Raw genomic sequence first — 16,132 nt, 5'->3', positions numbered from 1 at the left:
AAAGAAACGAAATATATACTCGTATATGCTGTGCTTAAAAGAGAAGAAGAAAAAATCATCTATCAGAAACTCCGTACTAGCTCGTTATTTTTAATGAAAACCGTACAAGCTCAATTTTGTGATTGCTCCTACGTGATTGGTTTCGTTTCATGGTCGATTCCCTCTCCGGTTTGCACGTGGCTCTCGGTTAAATTATGTCAAATTAGCTCATGAGTGAAGCACTAACCCAATAAAATTGGCGAGCCCGGTCCTAAGATTCCTGTACATGCGGCTCATGAGTGCCATTTGTTTAGCTGAAACGAAGCTTCGTAGCGACATCAGAAACACATATGCAGAGAAAAATAAGCTAACCGCCCATTGTCAACCAACAGAGCCACCGTGCCAAGTTGGCTATAGTTTGGAAACCAAGCTTGCCAGCAGGCAGAACCGATCACACGCTTAAGCCAGATGAGCACCAAATCAGCAATGGCACACCCTAATCTTTGCAATCAAGATGCTTAATTGACCGCCAGGTCGAGTCCTAACTAAAACGCGGGTTAAGAGCCATGCATGCTTATCAGCACAGATGCATCTCCGCACATGCATGTCGCCACAAGTCAAATGCCCTCTCGAGCCAGGAACTGCCAGATCCACAGCGTTTCATATATGTCCGTGTAGATCACCAATTTAAATTAGAACCTGTTAATGAGTACCACAATAATCGTGCAAGCATTTAGTGGCGCCGTGGTAAAAATTGGGAGAAAATAATGACGCGCGCGGGACCCATAAATGTTTTGCAAGAAATATCTTTATCTTCCAGGCGGCCGTGCGTTGGGCGGCAGGTTATATATAGCGGTGCCTGGTTGCCTCTGCTATGTACTCAGATCAGCTAGCCTTTAGGCCTCAGAGACCAGATATCGATCTTGTTAACTTGAATCTCTGTTCAAGATGTCGCAGAGGCCGGGGAGGCACCAGAGGAGGGCGTCCCAGAGCGTGTTCTCGCTGCCGGAGAACTTCGCCAGCCTGGAGGACGTGCCGGCGGACGGCGGCGAGCAGCGGAAGCCCGCGGCGGCGGTGGCGGCGGACGCCTCCGGGGAGCAGCAGCAGCAGCAGAAGCCGGCGGGGCGCCACCGGCGGGCAATGTCCATGGCCGTGGCGGCGTCCCTGGACATGATCGCGGAGGACATCGGAAGCTACAAGTACGGCGCTTGATTAGCGATCGAGATCCGGTGGTTATTGGGAGTTAGGTGCATTCCGTACTTGCAGGAGAGCGCGTGGCGATCTTTCGAGTCTCGAGTCCCCACCGTGTCCTGTTTTGTACGCCGTTTGGTTGTTCGATCATGTGCTTATGTTTTTTTCCTGCTTCTCTGAATGTGTACTTGCTTTCTTGATCAGAAGTAAAAGAAAATCTTGAGGTCGCGAATTTACAATTCTGCCCAGGTAATATGTCAATGTGTCATGTCTCTTTGGAAGGGTCAGAAATCGGACGATCGATTTCCCTGTCCGGCGATGACATTTAAGCTCTGCAATCTGAATCATCCGCAACAGGTTCAGGTTCAAAATTGTTTATCCAAGAGTTTTCCTGCCAGTTTTTACTGAAATCTAGTACTCCGTATGAACCAAGTTTTATCTAGCACTAGGTTCGAAAAAAAAAAGTTTTGGCTTATAATCTGTAGCAGAAAAAACCGAAGTAAAAAAAGAACGACTAGGAACGAGTCTAGTATTCACACTTTCACAGTAGCCCGGTGACCTTCGTGCTAAACACCGGCTTCCCGAAATTTGGTTTGCGCCCATAAAGTCCGCAAGAAAACGAATAAAGAGCCAATGAAGACGGAATGTTTCGAAGAGCAATTGGTAACTCGGCTCCGATAAAACAAAAAACAATCGGTCAGAAATCCAAAAAATAAAAATACAACCTGTCAAACTTGTAAAGTGACTTCACTTGAGCGTGCATCGCTGGAGGAATTAATGAATACGCTCACACTAGAAGATGCGGATGTGCCGAAGGATTTCTGTTCTACTATTTTCCGATTGGGCCGCCATATATACCTGAGTGAAAACACAGCCACATCGTATGAAACCTCCTTGCAGTAGTCTCGTGAGTGAAAAATAAACGGTTTAAATAGTACAGCATTTTTTTTAGGCAAAGATGGTTGATTTCGTAAAGAAAAGAAACTGTACAAACAACCGGACCGTACGAACTAGGAATAATATAATAATTTCAAGGTCAAGATTATAGTTTTACAGAGAAGAGTGAGTAGAGCTCCTCCTGGTTGATGTCTCCATTTCTTTTTTGAGAATGGTCGAGGTCTTCTTTTTTTTTGGCGGATCGAGGTCTTCTTTTGCCGTCTTTTTTCTTGAGGGGTTTTGCCGTCCTTCTTTGAGGCCAGGAACACCTGAACCAGCGGCCCACTGCCTATAACGTCGCGGCCCAATCCATCATTAAGGATCACATTTTTTTTCTGTAGATGAAGCAAGACACTTAACAAAAAGATCATGCCCCCCTAAAAAAAAAAAGATCATGCATGGTAGCGAAATCCTTTTGTTTTTTTTCTAAAAAAAAACTTTAGTACAAAAAGATGAAACGAGAATGTGTTTGGGAGATACATTCGTGGTAGATGACTACATGGACACGATAAGTTTTGTTAGCTGATTTTTTTAGGGCGCTCAAGTCTTTCAAGACACGACATGTTTCGTGACTTTCTTCTTCTACACGCGTGACGCGTCGATGGAGTGAGAAAGTGACTTAACAGTCCACGGTTAGTTCTTACTACGATCTGATTCTGAAAACGACGGCTAGGCCTAAATAAGGGTTCGGATCCACGTGTTGCAGGAATCATCGTGTCTCTGACTATCTGGTGTGTGCTGCCGTCAGTAGTCCCCAAGGATGACGAATCGATGATTCCTCAACTACACACGTCAAAGTTCAGTTCACCGTCAAGGGAATTCATCAGAGAACGTGATACGCATAGGCCATGTGGCGAAGACCAAGTGCATCTTTCGTCTTCTACGATTCAAAACTGTTAAATTTGCTTATTTTTTTAAAAAAAGTGGGTTGTGTATTAAGAAATAATGTTCGGATTACAATCTCGCATGACCTGGCACATCACGCAGGATGGCACAGAGTCTTGCAAAACACCACCACACTATGGTCTGTACATTGTTCGGAACTTTTGACTCTCACTCCCACTGTCCGACCAGCCCCATTCAGCCATTCTCCTTCGGCCGTGAGATAACCTCTGGATTTTCTCTGTTTCTGCAAATGCTCTGAATCTTCTTCTCTCGCTCGCTTCCAAGCACTCCTCCGTCAAATCATGTCGCTTCCATGCATGACCCCATCCGCCTACGGAATATCCTCGCGATCAGCATCGTTCTCGCCTCATCAAGTGGTCCGGCTCTCCGGCGCGGCCACCATCGATCTTTCTATCCATCCACCATTCTGAGACGCAGCGGCCGCTGCCTGTCTCCGTTCCATGCTCGCGACGGAAAACGAGCCCGGGATATTTCAGTCGCCAACGCGCGCCGCAGTTACATATATATATATCCACGGTTGCCGCTGCTTCCGGTGCCGATAAGACTGAGATCGAGCGTAGCGCGGCGCAATTTGCAGCCTTGGCTACTCGTGTCGACGCGCATGATGGTCCAATCGGAACCAGTGGCGGAGGAGTTGGCCGGCCCGCGAGGAAACGGATGTGTGTTTGTGAGGAAAAACGTGAGGTGGGTGCGTGATGGTCCACTCGTTTTGGACGAGCCAGCACGGGATCTGTGGCAGCCCTCGCGAAAGCTACGGCGGTGACCTCGACGGCGGCAGCAGGTGACCGTGATTCCAATTCCCTAACCACACCGCACGTTTATCATCAGCAGGAACTTTGCTTGGACGAACAACTGACTGATTTCATGATTTGCGTCCGTCTCGTGTGCTCTGAATGTTGGCCTCTCCTGGCTTTTCTTGACTTTGCCACCGAAATATTTTTGACCTCCTATATATGTTTCTTTTGCGACTGATTTGACCGCCTTAGTTGGCTGTTAGTCCAGTAGTCCTAGTATAACGATCTTGAGTTGTACGATTTTTAGTTAAGAATCAGCCGATTACTCAATTGTTCGTGTTTGTTTTATATTTTAAAATTTGGAACAGAGGATGTGTTTCGTATGGACCTTTCGTAACAAGATGTTAGCGTCCCCGTAATTAGAAAGTTAATACAAATTATGGAGATTCTAAGTGGGACACGTGCCCCACTTGGTCTTCCCGTACGGCGCAACCTCATCCGTTCAATCTAAACTCCCTTCTCCCGATCCTCCTCTCTCCCTCCTGATCCCTCTTTCTTCTCCCGATGAGTACTCGTTCTGCTTCTCCTCCCAACTGAAACAGTACGCGGCGGCGGAAGCAAATCCCGAGCAGGCGCGGCCGCGGCCAAATCGACGGACCGGCGGAGAAGTGAGAACCCATGGCGGCGGGCGTCGTCGAAGCAGGGACGCAGCAGGAGCGGCGGCGGTGCAGGTCGTGCGGCGGCAGCGACGGCGGAGCAAAGCGCAGCGGCGGCGGCGAAGGAGCAGGTCGAACAGCAGCGACGGAGAAGGGGGCACCCGCGGCGGCGGGGCGTCAGCGGAGCAGGGACGCGGCAGGAACGGCGGCAGAGCACTGCAGCAGCGGCGACAGGTCCACCACCATACGCCGGCAGCCAAGCCCCTGCCCGTCCGCCACCCTGATTCCTCCTCCTCCACCCTCCGTCCCAGCCTCCCAGCACGAGCAATTCCCAGTCTCTTTCCCAGCGCATGGAAACCAGACAGTGCATGTGTTTGTGACATCTTTGTGGATGGGCAGTGTGCTGGACAGTACATGTGTTTGTGTGGCTGGGCAGCCACTGAGAGCGAGCAAGCGCAGCGTGCTCAAAACTCCATGTTAAACCGGTGCTAGAAAAATACAGAGTCGGGTCTAAACGTTGGAGAAATGTGTGCTAAGAAAAAAAATTTAGACTCGACTCAAATCGAAGCCCTGAGTCTAGATCGTGGTTGACTTTGTCGGTCCCACAGGACGAGCACCTGCTGCTCCATTCGGCCTTCGTTGTGGCCGTCAAAGACCTGAGCCGCGGCCATCGAGGTGGGAGGAGGAGGCGGAGGCAAGCGGCGGCGGTTGGCGAATAGGAAGAGGCCGAGGCAGGCGGCGGCAGCGAGCGGGACTGCGGGAGGAGGAGGAGGAGGCCGAGGCTCTCCCGCCATGGACAGGTGGGTCCTTCCTCCTCCTGCCATGGCGGGCGCAGCAGCCATCCGCTCCGGGGGAGGTCAGTGGCGGGATTTGCCTGAACAATGGTTGGGGATTTTGGTTGTGCAGCGGCCGGGAGGAGGTAGACGGCGGGGAGGTTGAAGGAGGAAGGAGCAGGCGACGGAGGACCAGCTGCTAGAGGATTGGAGAAGGCAGCAGGGTACAGGAGCAAGAGGAGGCGAAGAACAAGAGTACTACTCCAGAGGAGGATGCGGGAAAGACGATGAGGAATATGTGGGGCCAAGAGAAATTACCGGCGGGGAGAGTGAAAAGTGAATAAAAATAAATAACAATGAGTCCCACAAGTACTAGCTAAGAAAAAACATACATTGCAACACTTTTGGAATTTCTAGACTCGTGTCTAGCATTTCTCTTAGCCAACTCCCACGTTGCGCTTGCTCTAAGACACTTATGAAGGGGCACGTAGAGATAAACAAAAAACTTTTCCTACGCGAACTCCCAAGATCTAGCCGATGTAGAAGGCCACGAGGATTACCACTAGACGCGCAGTTGCGGATTATCGATGCGGCGCCTTGATGCAGTGCAGTCCCTCGATCCAATCCAGCCGATCCAATCCCGCGATCGTCGAAGTGCTGAACGTACAGCACCTCTGCCGGTATCCACACGTGCGAGGAGGAGCTCCGGCGGCGGGCTGCTAGGTCCGGTGCGACGGTTGGACTGAATTGGGCTAGGGTTCTCAACGCATGAGAGTGGAAAAACCTTGTCCCTTAGGCATCCCACGCCCCTGCTTATATACAGAGTGGAAGTGGGCTCCAGCACTTGTGGCCCATCCACTCTGCGAGTCCAACTCGCATTGTCAGCCCAATTCCAGTTCGGGTCCAACCCGACCAAATACTTGCTCCCGCTCTTAAGTGTGTGACCCCGCAGGCTCATGGCGACTTGGACACGATTGGAGTCCGACTCTCAATCGATCAATCGGTAGCGGCTCCTAGCAGAACGTGCCGACTCCCAAGTACCATCGAGTCATGACGACGTACCTTCCAATGTGACATACGTCTTAGTCCCTTTTGCCTCACGATATACCTTGTCAAACTATAGGCGATTAATCGTCATCCCTTTAATAGTTCAACTCTCTTCTCGATCTGTGATATACGATTCATCCGACTAACTCTTAGTCGATCGACCTGGTTAACAGTTAACCAAGTCGCGCATGGCCATGCTTCCTGAATCATATCACTCGAGAGGGCCCAGAGAATATCTCTCCAGTCGGAGGGGCAAAATCCCATCTTGGTTATCCACATCACACAGCTTGATTCTCAGTCAACCCGAACTCTGTCTTTATAACTGCCCTGTTACGGAACAACGTTTGACAGAACCTAAGTTGGTGATCCACAACTCGGATTGTGCGATAACCTCAGGTCTAAGGATTACATTGATTGAGACATGCAAATGACGACCTACTCGTTGTATCTCAATATGGGTCAGTCCGACTCGCTAAACCCTTTAGCCGAGTCTGTGTAAGCTGGAATGACATCACCATGCCCATGACAAGTGGAACCGAGTCATCAGCCAACTTTCACATTAGTCTAGGTTATGTGTCCAGCACAACCTCAATGACTAAGGACTATTTAGTATGAACAACATGAATACATAGTTCCACAATCAAATCACATATTCAATGATACATATCAGATGTTCAAACAAGGACAACTTAATAATATTTATGAATACATTGGGAATTACATCATACATGATTGCCTCTAGGGCATATTCCCAACAACTTAAGCATAAGCAAGTTTTCATGTGGCTTGATATTGGGTATTCCCTTTGAAGAAAAATATTGAGTACTGAAAGTAGCTCCAAAGTTCTTTGAAACCTGAACGTGACTTCTAAAGTTGTGATGCACATGCCAAAAAATAGATAATAAATGGACTATAGATCACCGTATTAGCTATTTATGTTAACGAGTTTTGTTATTAGTAAACACATGCAAGTAGGCGCAATTAACTTGGCAAGTAGGTACATGTAATCTGGCAAGTATGCATAATCAGACTGGCAAGTCTGTGCAGATAACCTGGCAAGTAGACGCATTATCTGGCAGGTAGACGCAATTAAACTGGCAAGTAGGTGAAGTTAACTTGACAAGTATGTGTAGGTGTTCGAGAAAATGCTCGTGTAAGCAAGTAGTCATGGTAAAACGGCAAATATGCGCAGCTAATTCGGTGAGAATTCATAATTAGTCTGGCAAGCACTCATGGGTAAAACGGCAAGTAGGCACAACTAATTTGGCAAATAGGCACGAATAAAACGGCACATGCATGATAAAAACGATAGGTAGACTTAACTAATCTGGTAAGTAGTCACAATTAATCTGGCAAGTAGGCATAGGTAATATGGCAAGTACGCACGGGTAAAACGGCAACTAAAGGGTTAAATCGGCAACTAAGCATATTTAATCTGGCAACTGAGCATATTTAATCTGGCAATTAAGGCGTTAAATTGTTTTGTTGTTGCCTTTTAGAAAAAGTCATGGCAATAGAAAAGGAGAAACAATTACTAGATACCCACTTTCGTCAAAAGAAGGCACAAGTTTTTTTTGAGCAAAAAAGAAAAAAAGAAGGCACGAGTGCATCACACAGCCAAAAACTTTGGCGCACAAACGTGCAACAATGGGGGCAACAGAACCGATCGCTTCACGCATGAGTGGAATTGCAGCCCTGGAGCAGCTCTTGGGCCGTGTCCAGCCCAGTCGCTTCCGCCTGTGGGCTGTGGCTGGGTCATCGCACGGCAGCACGCGCACTGGAGCACGCGCGCGAGGCGGACGTGCGGGCACCGCTGCGGTCGATAAGGTGGGGCACGCCGCTGGGTAGTCCACTCCTACAAATTAAAGTATTCCCTCCGTCCAACAAAAGATATCTCAAATTTGTCAAATTTTGAATGTATTTAGACATGACTTAGTGTATAGATGAATTCAAATTTAGTCAAAGTCAAGACATCCTTTGTTGGATGGAAGAATATCAAAATTCTTAGAAACCGTTGTTCTACATGAGCTGCTTGATCGTAAGATTGAGTCTTGTGACAGTCTTTTCTCATGTGGATTTCAATTTTGCTGCAAACTCGGTCCTGTTCAAGCATGTATGTATGACTTTATGATTTGTGTTTTTCTATTATTGTGGAATAGTATTTGCATCTATTTGCTTCTTTTGCCTCCACGGGAGAAACATGCAATGAGCAAATGGCAGTTTCACAATAAACAACCTGTCCTTCTTCGGCTCCAACATTTTTTTTTTCCAAACCTCGTCCGGTCTTTTCTACGGCTCTTGACTGCCGCTTGGATCAACTCCCCGCGTCTCCTCGTCCTTCGCCTCCTCCTATCTTGTCTTCTAATTCCTCACCACCATCAACCTCCTCCTACCGTCTTCCACAGCTCCACCGTGGCTGGCAGCAGCAAATCGAGGCGGCGGCAACCCCCCAATCATGCAACCTCTACAACCTGAGGCAACAATGAGCTCCTGAGCTGACTTATCACCTTCATTCATCGACGGCAAACTCACACGTCGTTTTTCCCCCTTCTCTCGAGTCAGATGCAAGGTTAACTACCGAGAACAAAAACCAATGTGCGACTGTTCTAACCTTTTTTTTTTGCTCGTTATAAACGATGTAATGTAACCAGTTTGATGAGGGGCCTAATTACGGACGCTTGCATGGAACGTACAATTTCAGACTGCAATGGTTTGGATTGAAGAGGCAAGGTGGTGTGGTAGGCGAGAATGCGGCTCGCTCTCACACATGGTGTGGTCAGAACTGCCCCAAACAATTCGTGAAAATCACCAAATATGACTTCCTTTTGAAAAATAAGCTGGACATAAACTTTTGCGCAACTCCAAATATGGCCTTTGCACAACTCCATCCATCATGACGGTCAAATTGGCTAGGTTTGCGCCATACACCTCGGCGTTAAAAAAATCTTTGCAGCGAGCAACGGGAGCTTGTCAAACGAGAAGAGTTAACCCTAAATCAGGCTCACTGCTTTGCGCAAAAAAAAAAAGGAAAATCAGGCTCATCTCAATTCCGTCTCTGAAATCATCTCCCTCCACAGCTCCACCTGTCCTGCCGCTTTTGCGCGGTTAGCTGGCCCACCAGCCCCGCTCCAACTTCCAAGACCAAATGCAGTACTGTAGACTGTAGACCCCTGAACCATCGGTCCATCGCCCCCGTCCGTGTCAGACTCGCGTCGGGAGGCAGAATCCAACGGCAGTGGCCTCTCCCGGTGCATAGGCTCGGCCTATCTAGCTCGACAAGCGGCCTCAGTCTCCGCCTTTAATCACATCGAGACGCACGCACTGAAACGCTGCAGGCGTTTAATTGCTTTGCTCGCCTCATATTTGCCTCGCAACTCCCAACTCTCCCCGCTTCCGCTCCCCCGGTTCGCACTGTCACAAAGGAGGAATCAGTTTGCGGCAGTTCAGGCGGCGACGGCGGTTGCTAGGGTTCGGGAATGGCTGGTAGTGGTGCCGGCGGCGCGGAGGGTGAGGAGCTCCGGCTGCTCTCCGTCGTTGAGTCTGGCCACGGCGGCGGCGGCGGCGGCGCACCTGAGGCGGAGAAGTCGTGGCGCCTCAACTTCGACGGATTCCGTCCCCCGGAGGCGCACCAGGAGAGGCCACCTCGCGGGCTCCACCATCACTGCCTCGGCGTCCTAGGTATCTCTTTCTCTCTCTCTCTCTCTCGTTCGCTCCCTCGCGGCTGTGTTGCTTCTTTGCGCGATGTGTATCTATGGGAATATGGTGTTTCCGTGTTTGATCGATATGGGTTTGTTTAGGTGCCTCGTGTTTTGGCAGCTTCGTTTTTTGACGTGGCAGTTGCTTTACGCAACTCGTGATGATTGGAAAAATTCACCTTTTTTCCCGTTCTATAGTAAGAGAAGATAAGTAGTGCCGACAAGTCCTTTTCGTAGATGGAGATTATGTTAGGATACCGGTGGTTGTGGTGGGCTAGATACGGCTTCCTATGCCAACTTTGCGAACTCATCAGAAATGTGTAGATTTCTGAATTTTCAGCTCTTTGATACTGTACATGCCTATTTGGTAAACGGAGCTCGTATGGGGCAGTGCAGTCTGCACCTTTGCTGCTTGATTCTTTGCTCCTTGTATTTCACACCATAATTCCGAGATTCTTTAGTGTTTTTGTTAGTTTAGCAGAGTTATCACAGTGGGGGATGGGATGACAAGGGCAAAAAGAACTCTAGGATAGCACTTAATCGGCCGGATGTGTGTGTTTGATGTGAACTTGTCTAGGCATTCATTTTTACAAATTTTTACATTTTTCCTCAATTTTCCAAGAATGCTTTCCATCAGTACTTGCATCCCACATCCAAAATTGAATTGTTACCACCACTATGTCATTTATATGGTGTATTTTCTGATGTTTAGCTTTTTTCTTTCGAAAAGGAGGGAGTCCTCCGGCCTCTGCATCTATCGATGCACACAGCCATTAATTATTAAGTTTCGACATCAATTGTTTAGCTAAGTAGATTATCAATTGTTTATCGTCGCTTTCCTTAATTTGATGGCTAGAGAGTTATCTACTTATCTCCAATTGGTTCATCTCCATTGCTATATACTCCGTAGAAGATATGGACTTGTAACAACATTACGGAGCTGATATTTCAAGTGTCGATGGAGCAACAAAGGCAACTATGTATGCATGCATGTTCCTTTAATAACATTTGTTTTCCTCTTCCTCGTAGTTGTGCAGGCTATGATTTTTTTTCGATTCACAAGACATTGTGATCACTATAAATCTCTCTGTATTTTTCTCTATTAGCATCAGTGAGTTTTTATATAAGATCGATAACTTTACTGCAGCTCAAAGTCCTGAGGATGTTATCGCTGAATACTATCAACAACAAGTGGAAATGCTAGAGGGTTTCAATGAAATGGATGCGCTTACAGATCATGGTTTTCTTCCAGGAATGTCCAAGGTATGTTATTATATAAACCTAATGCTGTAGACTTACATAGAAGTTAAATGAATGGAGCTTGTTGATGGCAGTCAGCAGTCATGAATACCCTGATCACCAATTTATCTACCTGCAGGAAGAGCGTGAAAAGGTTGCGAGGAGTGAAACACTAGCCATCCGTTTGTCTAACATTGCAAACATGGTTCTTTTTGCGGCAAAAGTGTATGCTTCAGTAAGGAGTGGCTCACTTGCTATTATAGCTTCCACTTTGGATTCTCTTCTTGACTTGTTGTCAGGGTTTATCTTATGGTTTACCGCCTTTTCAATGCAAACACCAAATCCCTACAGATACCCAATTGGTAAAAAGCGCATGCAGCCACTGGTAAGTTTTGTAACAACATGTACTTTCTAATTCATTTTTTGGTTGGGGCTACTTCCTATACTCATGTGATTGGTTCCCCAAGTGTCGTGCCAGTTCTCTGTAATTCTGTCTACGTGATGCACATTTCAATTAGTCCTCACGGGGCTCTTTTGTATAGCAATGCGATAAGAAGCACAAAAGGAAATTAGATCAGGTAAGAAACTAATGCAAAATCTTGAATGAAGTGGCAAAATTGAAACATAATATGATGGAGCTTTGTGATTTAAGAAGACTGATTATCATGCTTTGCGTGTTCTATGCTACTCTGAGAATATCTTTTCTACTCACGGCAAAATGACAATTTGCCGTGATTTAAGAACTTATTAGCTGGAAACTCTTGAATACTTTCTTTCAAGGTGTTTTGTCTTCTAGTATAAGCAAATGTAACGTTTCTGTTTCCTTTCAGAATGCTTACAACATTTTTATAATCTGTTCTCCAGGGAATACTTGTCTTTGCCTCAGTAATGGCAACACTTGGCCTTCAGATCATCTTAGAATCGACTCGCTCGCTGGTGTCTGATGTAAGTCCTACTGATACTTGTTTTTTAAATTTTCATTTTTACTTTTGAGCAGAAATTTCTGCAATGAATTTTCTTTTTGGCCCTTTGAGAACCATGAGTTGCATGTACATCTCTCCTCACCTGGGCTCGGAACACTGTTGCACTTTCGAACTTTCCTGTACAGTTCAACATTAGCTGTGTTGCATCCTTGAACTTCCAGTTTCATTAACAAGTAAGAACTGACTGGGGGATCAACAAATGAACACTTGTCTAATTGATAGGCTAGTTTTGGTCTTTCACTGTTTGATCTTATTGCTTGCAACAAATACCAAGTTTATGCTCGTCGATGGCATGATTATTGAAATGTAGATTTTTGCTCTGAGTCATTTCTCTTGCAAATTACATTTGAAGGAGTGCTCTTTCACTGTAAAATTGCTCCAACATTTGAAGGAATGTGCCAGGTTGAAGGAAATCATGACCTCACTTGCCACTGCCTTTATGGACACTGCAGCTTTTGTTTGGTTGTTGCTCTTTGTTTATAATATAATAACAGCATTCTACTAGTACTATTTTATCTTTGATGTTTTGATATCTGTCATATCTTACCAATTCCCATTCCTCTACCTCGGTGGAGAGTGCAGTTTTTATTGTTGTTCTTTGTTCACTAGCTAAATTCCCGTGCGTTGCTATGGGTAAAATAAATTTGTTTAGTTGCTGAAGATAAATTAGATTAAAAACACTATTGTATAAGTAAATTTATCTCAATTTTGGTTCCAAACATCATTATTAAGAAGGATGTGAGAAGTTTTTTTACAATAAAAGGAGGTATGGTGGTGACAGACCACCGTCACCAATTGGCTCTTTTATAGGAGTAAAGATAACCTAATAACATCATTCTGCTGACTTGCTAGTGTTTCTTATCTTTATGTTTTGGTATCTGTCATATCTTGCCGATTTAGGTCGGCTAAATCACCTTTTTCGCCAAATGATACACTATTAATTAATTACTGACTGTACTATAAATCCTCACTGAGTGGAAGATCTGTAGCCCTTATGGACCAGAAGATCAAATGCTGATTCTAATTAGCCTAATGTTCCCAGTTGCCATTACCATTATGTTTTTCCTATCCTTTTCCTTGGAAGGCAAACAAAGATTTTGCTATGAGTATTGTGCTTTTCCTACAGCATCTTGTCTTGTTAAACTGTTCCCAGTCTTACTTTTTTCGTGTCTGAGAAGTAAATAGCTGGTTGAAGGCCGTCCTGAAATGATTTGTTTCATCAATTATCTGCAACTTGTATCGTCACATCCGAACCACATCTCTGAATAATATCACTATTGTTTGCTCATTAATTATCTCATTTTCTAGGCAAACGAATTTAGCTTGACAAAGGAGCAGGAAAGGTGGGTTGTAGACATCATGCTCTCAGTGACACTGGTGAAACTTGCCCTGGCTTTATATTGCCGCTCATTCACCAATGAAATCGTCAAGGCTTATGCACAGGATCACATTTTTGATGTTATAACAAATGTAATTGGTCTTGTTGCTGCACTCCTTGCCAACTACTTTGAAGGATGGATCGACCCAGTTGGTGCAATTGTTGTAAGCAGTCCCCTCTCTGTCCTTTATCATTTTTCATGAGAAATCCCTTTCTGTCCCAATTAGTAAGTACTATATTATCGTTAGCTGTCTTTTTTCAAAAAGTAAATATAACCATTGTTTTGTTCTTGAAAAAAAGAACTAACTTAAGCTTTCCCCAGATTTGTTTTCCTTCCACACCACATCAACGAGAAATCCCCTATAACTTGCTGTAACCTGGATTTAAATATGTAATTGTTTTTCCTCCATTAACCAAATCCCCTGCCGTGTATTGGGGGAGCACAAGTTAATTACTGGCTAATTTGCATTTTAAATACTAGATCACCATTTCATCATGACATAATTCTTTTTAATGATAAGTAAAGCATCAGTTGTTTCCTCATCTGCAGCTAGCAATCTACACAATCAGGACATGGTCGATGACAGTGCTAGAAAATGTTCACTCCCTGGTGGGGCAATCTGCTTCGCCGGAGTACCTTCAGAAGCTAACCTACCTATGCTGGAACCACCACAAGGCTGTGAGGCACATCGACACCGTGCGCGCATACACGTTCGGCTCCCACTACTTCGTGGAGGTTGACATCGTGCTGCCTTCAGGCATGCCACTGCAGGAGGCCCATGACATAGGCGAGGCCTTGCAGGAGAAGCTGGAGCGCCTGCCTGAGATCGAGCGCGCCTTCGTCCACCTCGACTACGAGTTCACCCATCGGCCGGAGCACGCTCTGTCCCATGACAAATAGCTCAGGCCTGCAGGTGCATCCAGATCCGTGTCTGGTAGTATTTATGTTCAGCAGCAATAGTTCAACAAATCCAGTGTTCCATCGGCTGTCGCAGGTCAGCACACGATTGAATTGTGCATACCGAAGTGCTGGATATGGTGATGCCAACTTAGATTGTGCAGTGTAGGTTGTTGTATGTAAAGTATGTTGAAGAAATCTGTTTTGCTATACCTAAATTGCCTGATTTATAGTTAGAGATTTAAGATTTGGAAGAAACGATGAAAAGAGGAGAATGGAATGGTGTCCAGATACTATTTAATGGCTCTAGTTTGTCGATTGAGATTTAACTTTTTCCGCTTAAAAATCAGGCGGATAGGCTGAAATATGCTTTCTCTGTTTGAAACTTTTGAAAACAGCCCAAAGAGAATCCAATAGTGAAACAACGTAAATAGGTTAGATCTTAATGGGCTGAAGGTTGAAGCTGGCCCAACTAATACGGCTAACATTGATTGAGACTGGATCCTTCGACTTAGAAATGATTACATCACCAGGATCCTCTCTAAAAAGAAAGATTACATCACTAGGAAAGAGTCGAGCCATAACGAATGTCCAACCTGATCACCCCCGAGCCAAACACCGCCAGCGCCGGCTTGGATTGTCTGACTTTAAGTCTCGTGACTTTGTGTGGTTGATTTGTGGGTCCCATGGCTGTCTGGCACACATGTCAGTCACACAAAGTCAGTTGACTTAATCCTTGCCGCACCAGCACATGAGCCTGTTTATGTTACACTCCCATTTACAGAAAATGACTCGATACTCAATAAGCCAACAGTGAGAAAGTATTTCGCCTCTCTGAACATCCCACCCGAGGCAGCCGAATATGAATGTATTTATGCCTAAAAAACGTTTAGATACATGTATATTTCGACAACTAATATGGATCGGAGGTAGTACCAAATTAGACGGCTAACAACGATGAAAGGTACCGTACCGTAGGACATCTATGTTAGCCACAAAGCACAAGTAGTGGGCATGAACCTAGCTAAATCGGTGTCATATAAGTGATTCAACAACCTCACATTTGTAGCATGGTCTTTCAGGAGTCAAATCTAATCTGGTTCAATGTTTCAGGTATTTTTTTAGGGGTTGTTTCAGGTAAATATGAACGGATTTTCTAAGCGGGCCACGTGCCCAGACTGGTCTTAGCCAGCGGCGCGTGCCCGCACCGTCCGATTTCTTTCTCCCTGTATCTTTTCCGCACCGTCCGATCTCTCTTCTTCGTGATCTCTCTCCCTCAGTCTCCGGCACACCCTCAGGCGCCACCAGCAACCACCACCTCTCTCGATCCCTCGAGTGATTCAAAGCGAGAGATGACGAGGCAACGGCGTGGGGAATCCAAATCCGGCCAACGGTTAATCAAGGCTTGGTGGTAGCCGCATGCCCAATGGTCGTGTTGGCCGTCCTCCTGGCCACCGGGGATGTTGCCGGGCAGAAGCCCACGACGGTGCAGCAGGTCGCGGATGCACAACAACAGGCGTGGTTGCAGGCAGAGCAACAGTAGGTCGGGCGGAGCAGCAGCAGCAGGCGTGGTGGGTGCAGAGCAAAGACAGGTCGCGGCGGATCGGAGGAGCAGCAGCAGCCGCTGTGGTGGAGGATTGATGTCGATTGGGTTCAACGCGTGCGTCACTCCAATGCAGAAGATGTGTTCTGGGTTCCTCAAGATGCTAATTGGTGA

The 16,132-nt window shown here is 46.2% G+C and overlaps 2 protein-coding genes across 3 annotated transcripts; both read left to right on the top strand.

The window, feature by feature from the left end:
• The first annotated feature begins 826 nt into the window (after nt 1-826).
• Nucleotides 827-1,412, top strand: LOC100837551. Its single transcript, XM_003564522.4, has one exon. It carries the CDS (start codon nt 928-930, stop codon nt 1,189-1,191), a length of 264 nt encoding a protein of 87 aa, XP_003564570.1. The 5' UTR covers nt 827-927; the 3' UTR covers nt 1,192-1,412.
• An 8,130-nt stretch (nt 1,413-9,542) lies between these two features.
• Nucleotides 9,543-14,724, top strand: LOC100836125 (metal tolerance protein 5). Of its 2 annotated transcripts, none has more exons than XM_003564518.4 (6): nt 9,543-9,900; nt 11,065-11,180; nt 11,296-11,541; nt 12,021-12,101; nt 13,448-13,681; nt 14,068-14,724. In XM_003564518.4, exons 1-6 carry the CDS (start codon nt 9,699-9,701, stop codon nt 14,416-14,418), a joined length of 1,230 nt encoding a protein of 409 aa, XP_003564566.1. In that variant the 5' UTR covers nt 9,543-9,698; the 3' UTR covers nt 14,419-14,724. The 2 variants fall into 2 exon arrangements, with proteins under 2 accessions (XP_003564566.1, XP_010232539.1); XM_010234237.3 differs by lacking the exon at nt 9,543-9,900 and adding an exon at nt 9,943-10,897 and having other exon boundaries at nt 14,068-14,418.
• The last annotated feature ends 1,408 nt before the right edge of the window (nt 14,725-16,132 follow it).

This window comes from Brachypodium distachyon, chromosome 2, assembly GCF_000005505.3.
Source record: "Brachypodium distachyon strain Bd21 chromosome 2, Brachypodium_distachyon_v3.0, whole genome shotgun sequence".
In the NCBI taxonomy this organism is placed as follows: domain Eukaryota; kingdom Viridiplantae; phylum Streptophyta; class Magnoliopsida; order Poales; family Poaceae; genus Brachypodium; species Brachypodium distachyon.
This window is presented reverse-complemented; position numbering and strand designations above follow the sequence as displayed.

Bases quoted from the DNA above. Each gene is read 5' to 3' on its own strand.
- LOC100837551 (XM_003564522.4), top strand. From the start codon at position 928: ATGTCGCAGAGGCCGGGGAGGCACCAGAGGAGGGCGTCCCAGAGCGTG.
- LOC100836125 (XM_003564518.4), top strand. From the start codon at position 9,699: ATGGCTGGTAGTGGTGCCGGCGGCGCGGAGGGTGAGGAGCTCCGGCTG. The intron at 12,102-13,447 runs GTAAGTCCTACT...CTCATTTTCTAG, and splicing joins CTCGCTCGCTGGTGTCTGAT to GCAAACGAATTTAGCTTGAC. The intron at 13,682-14,067 runs GTAAGCAGTCCC...CCTCATCTGCAG, and splicing joins ACCCAGTTGGTGCAATTGTT to CTAGCAATCTACACAATCAG.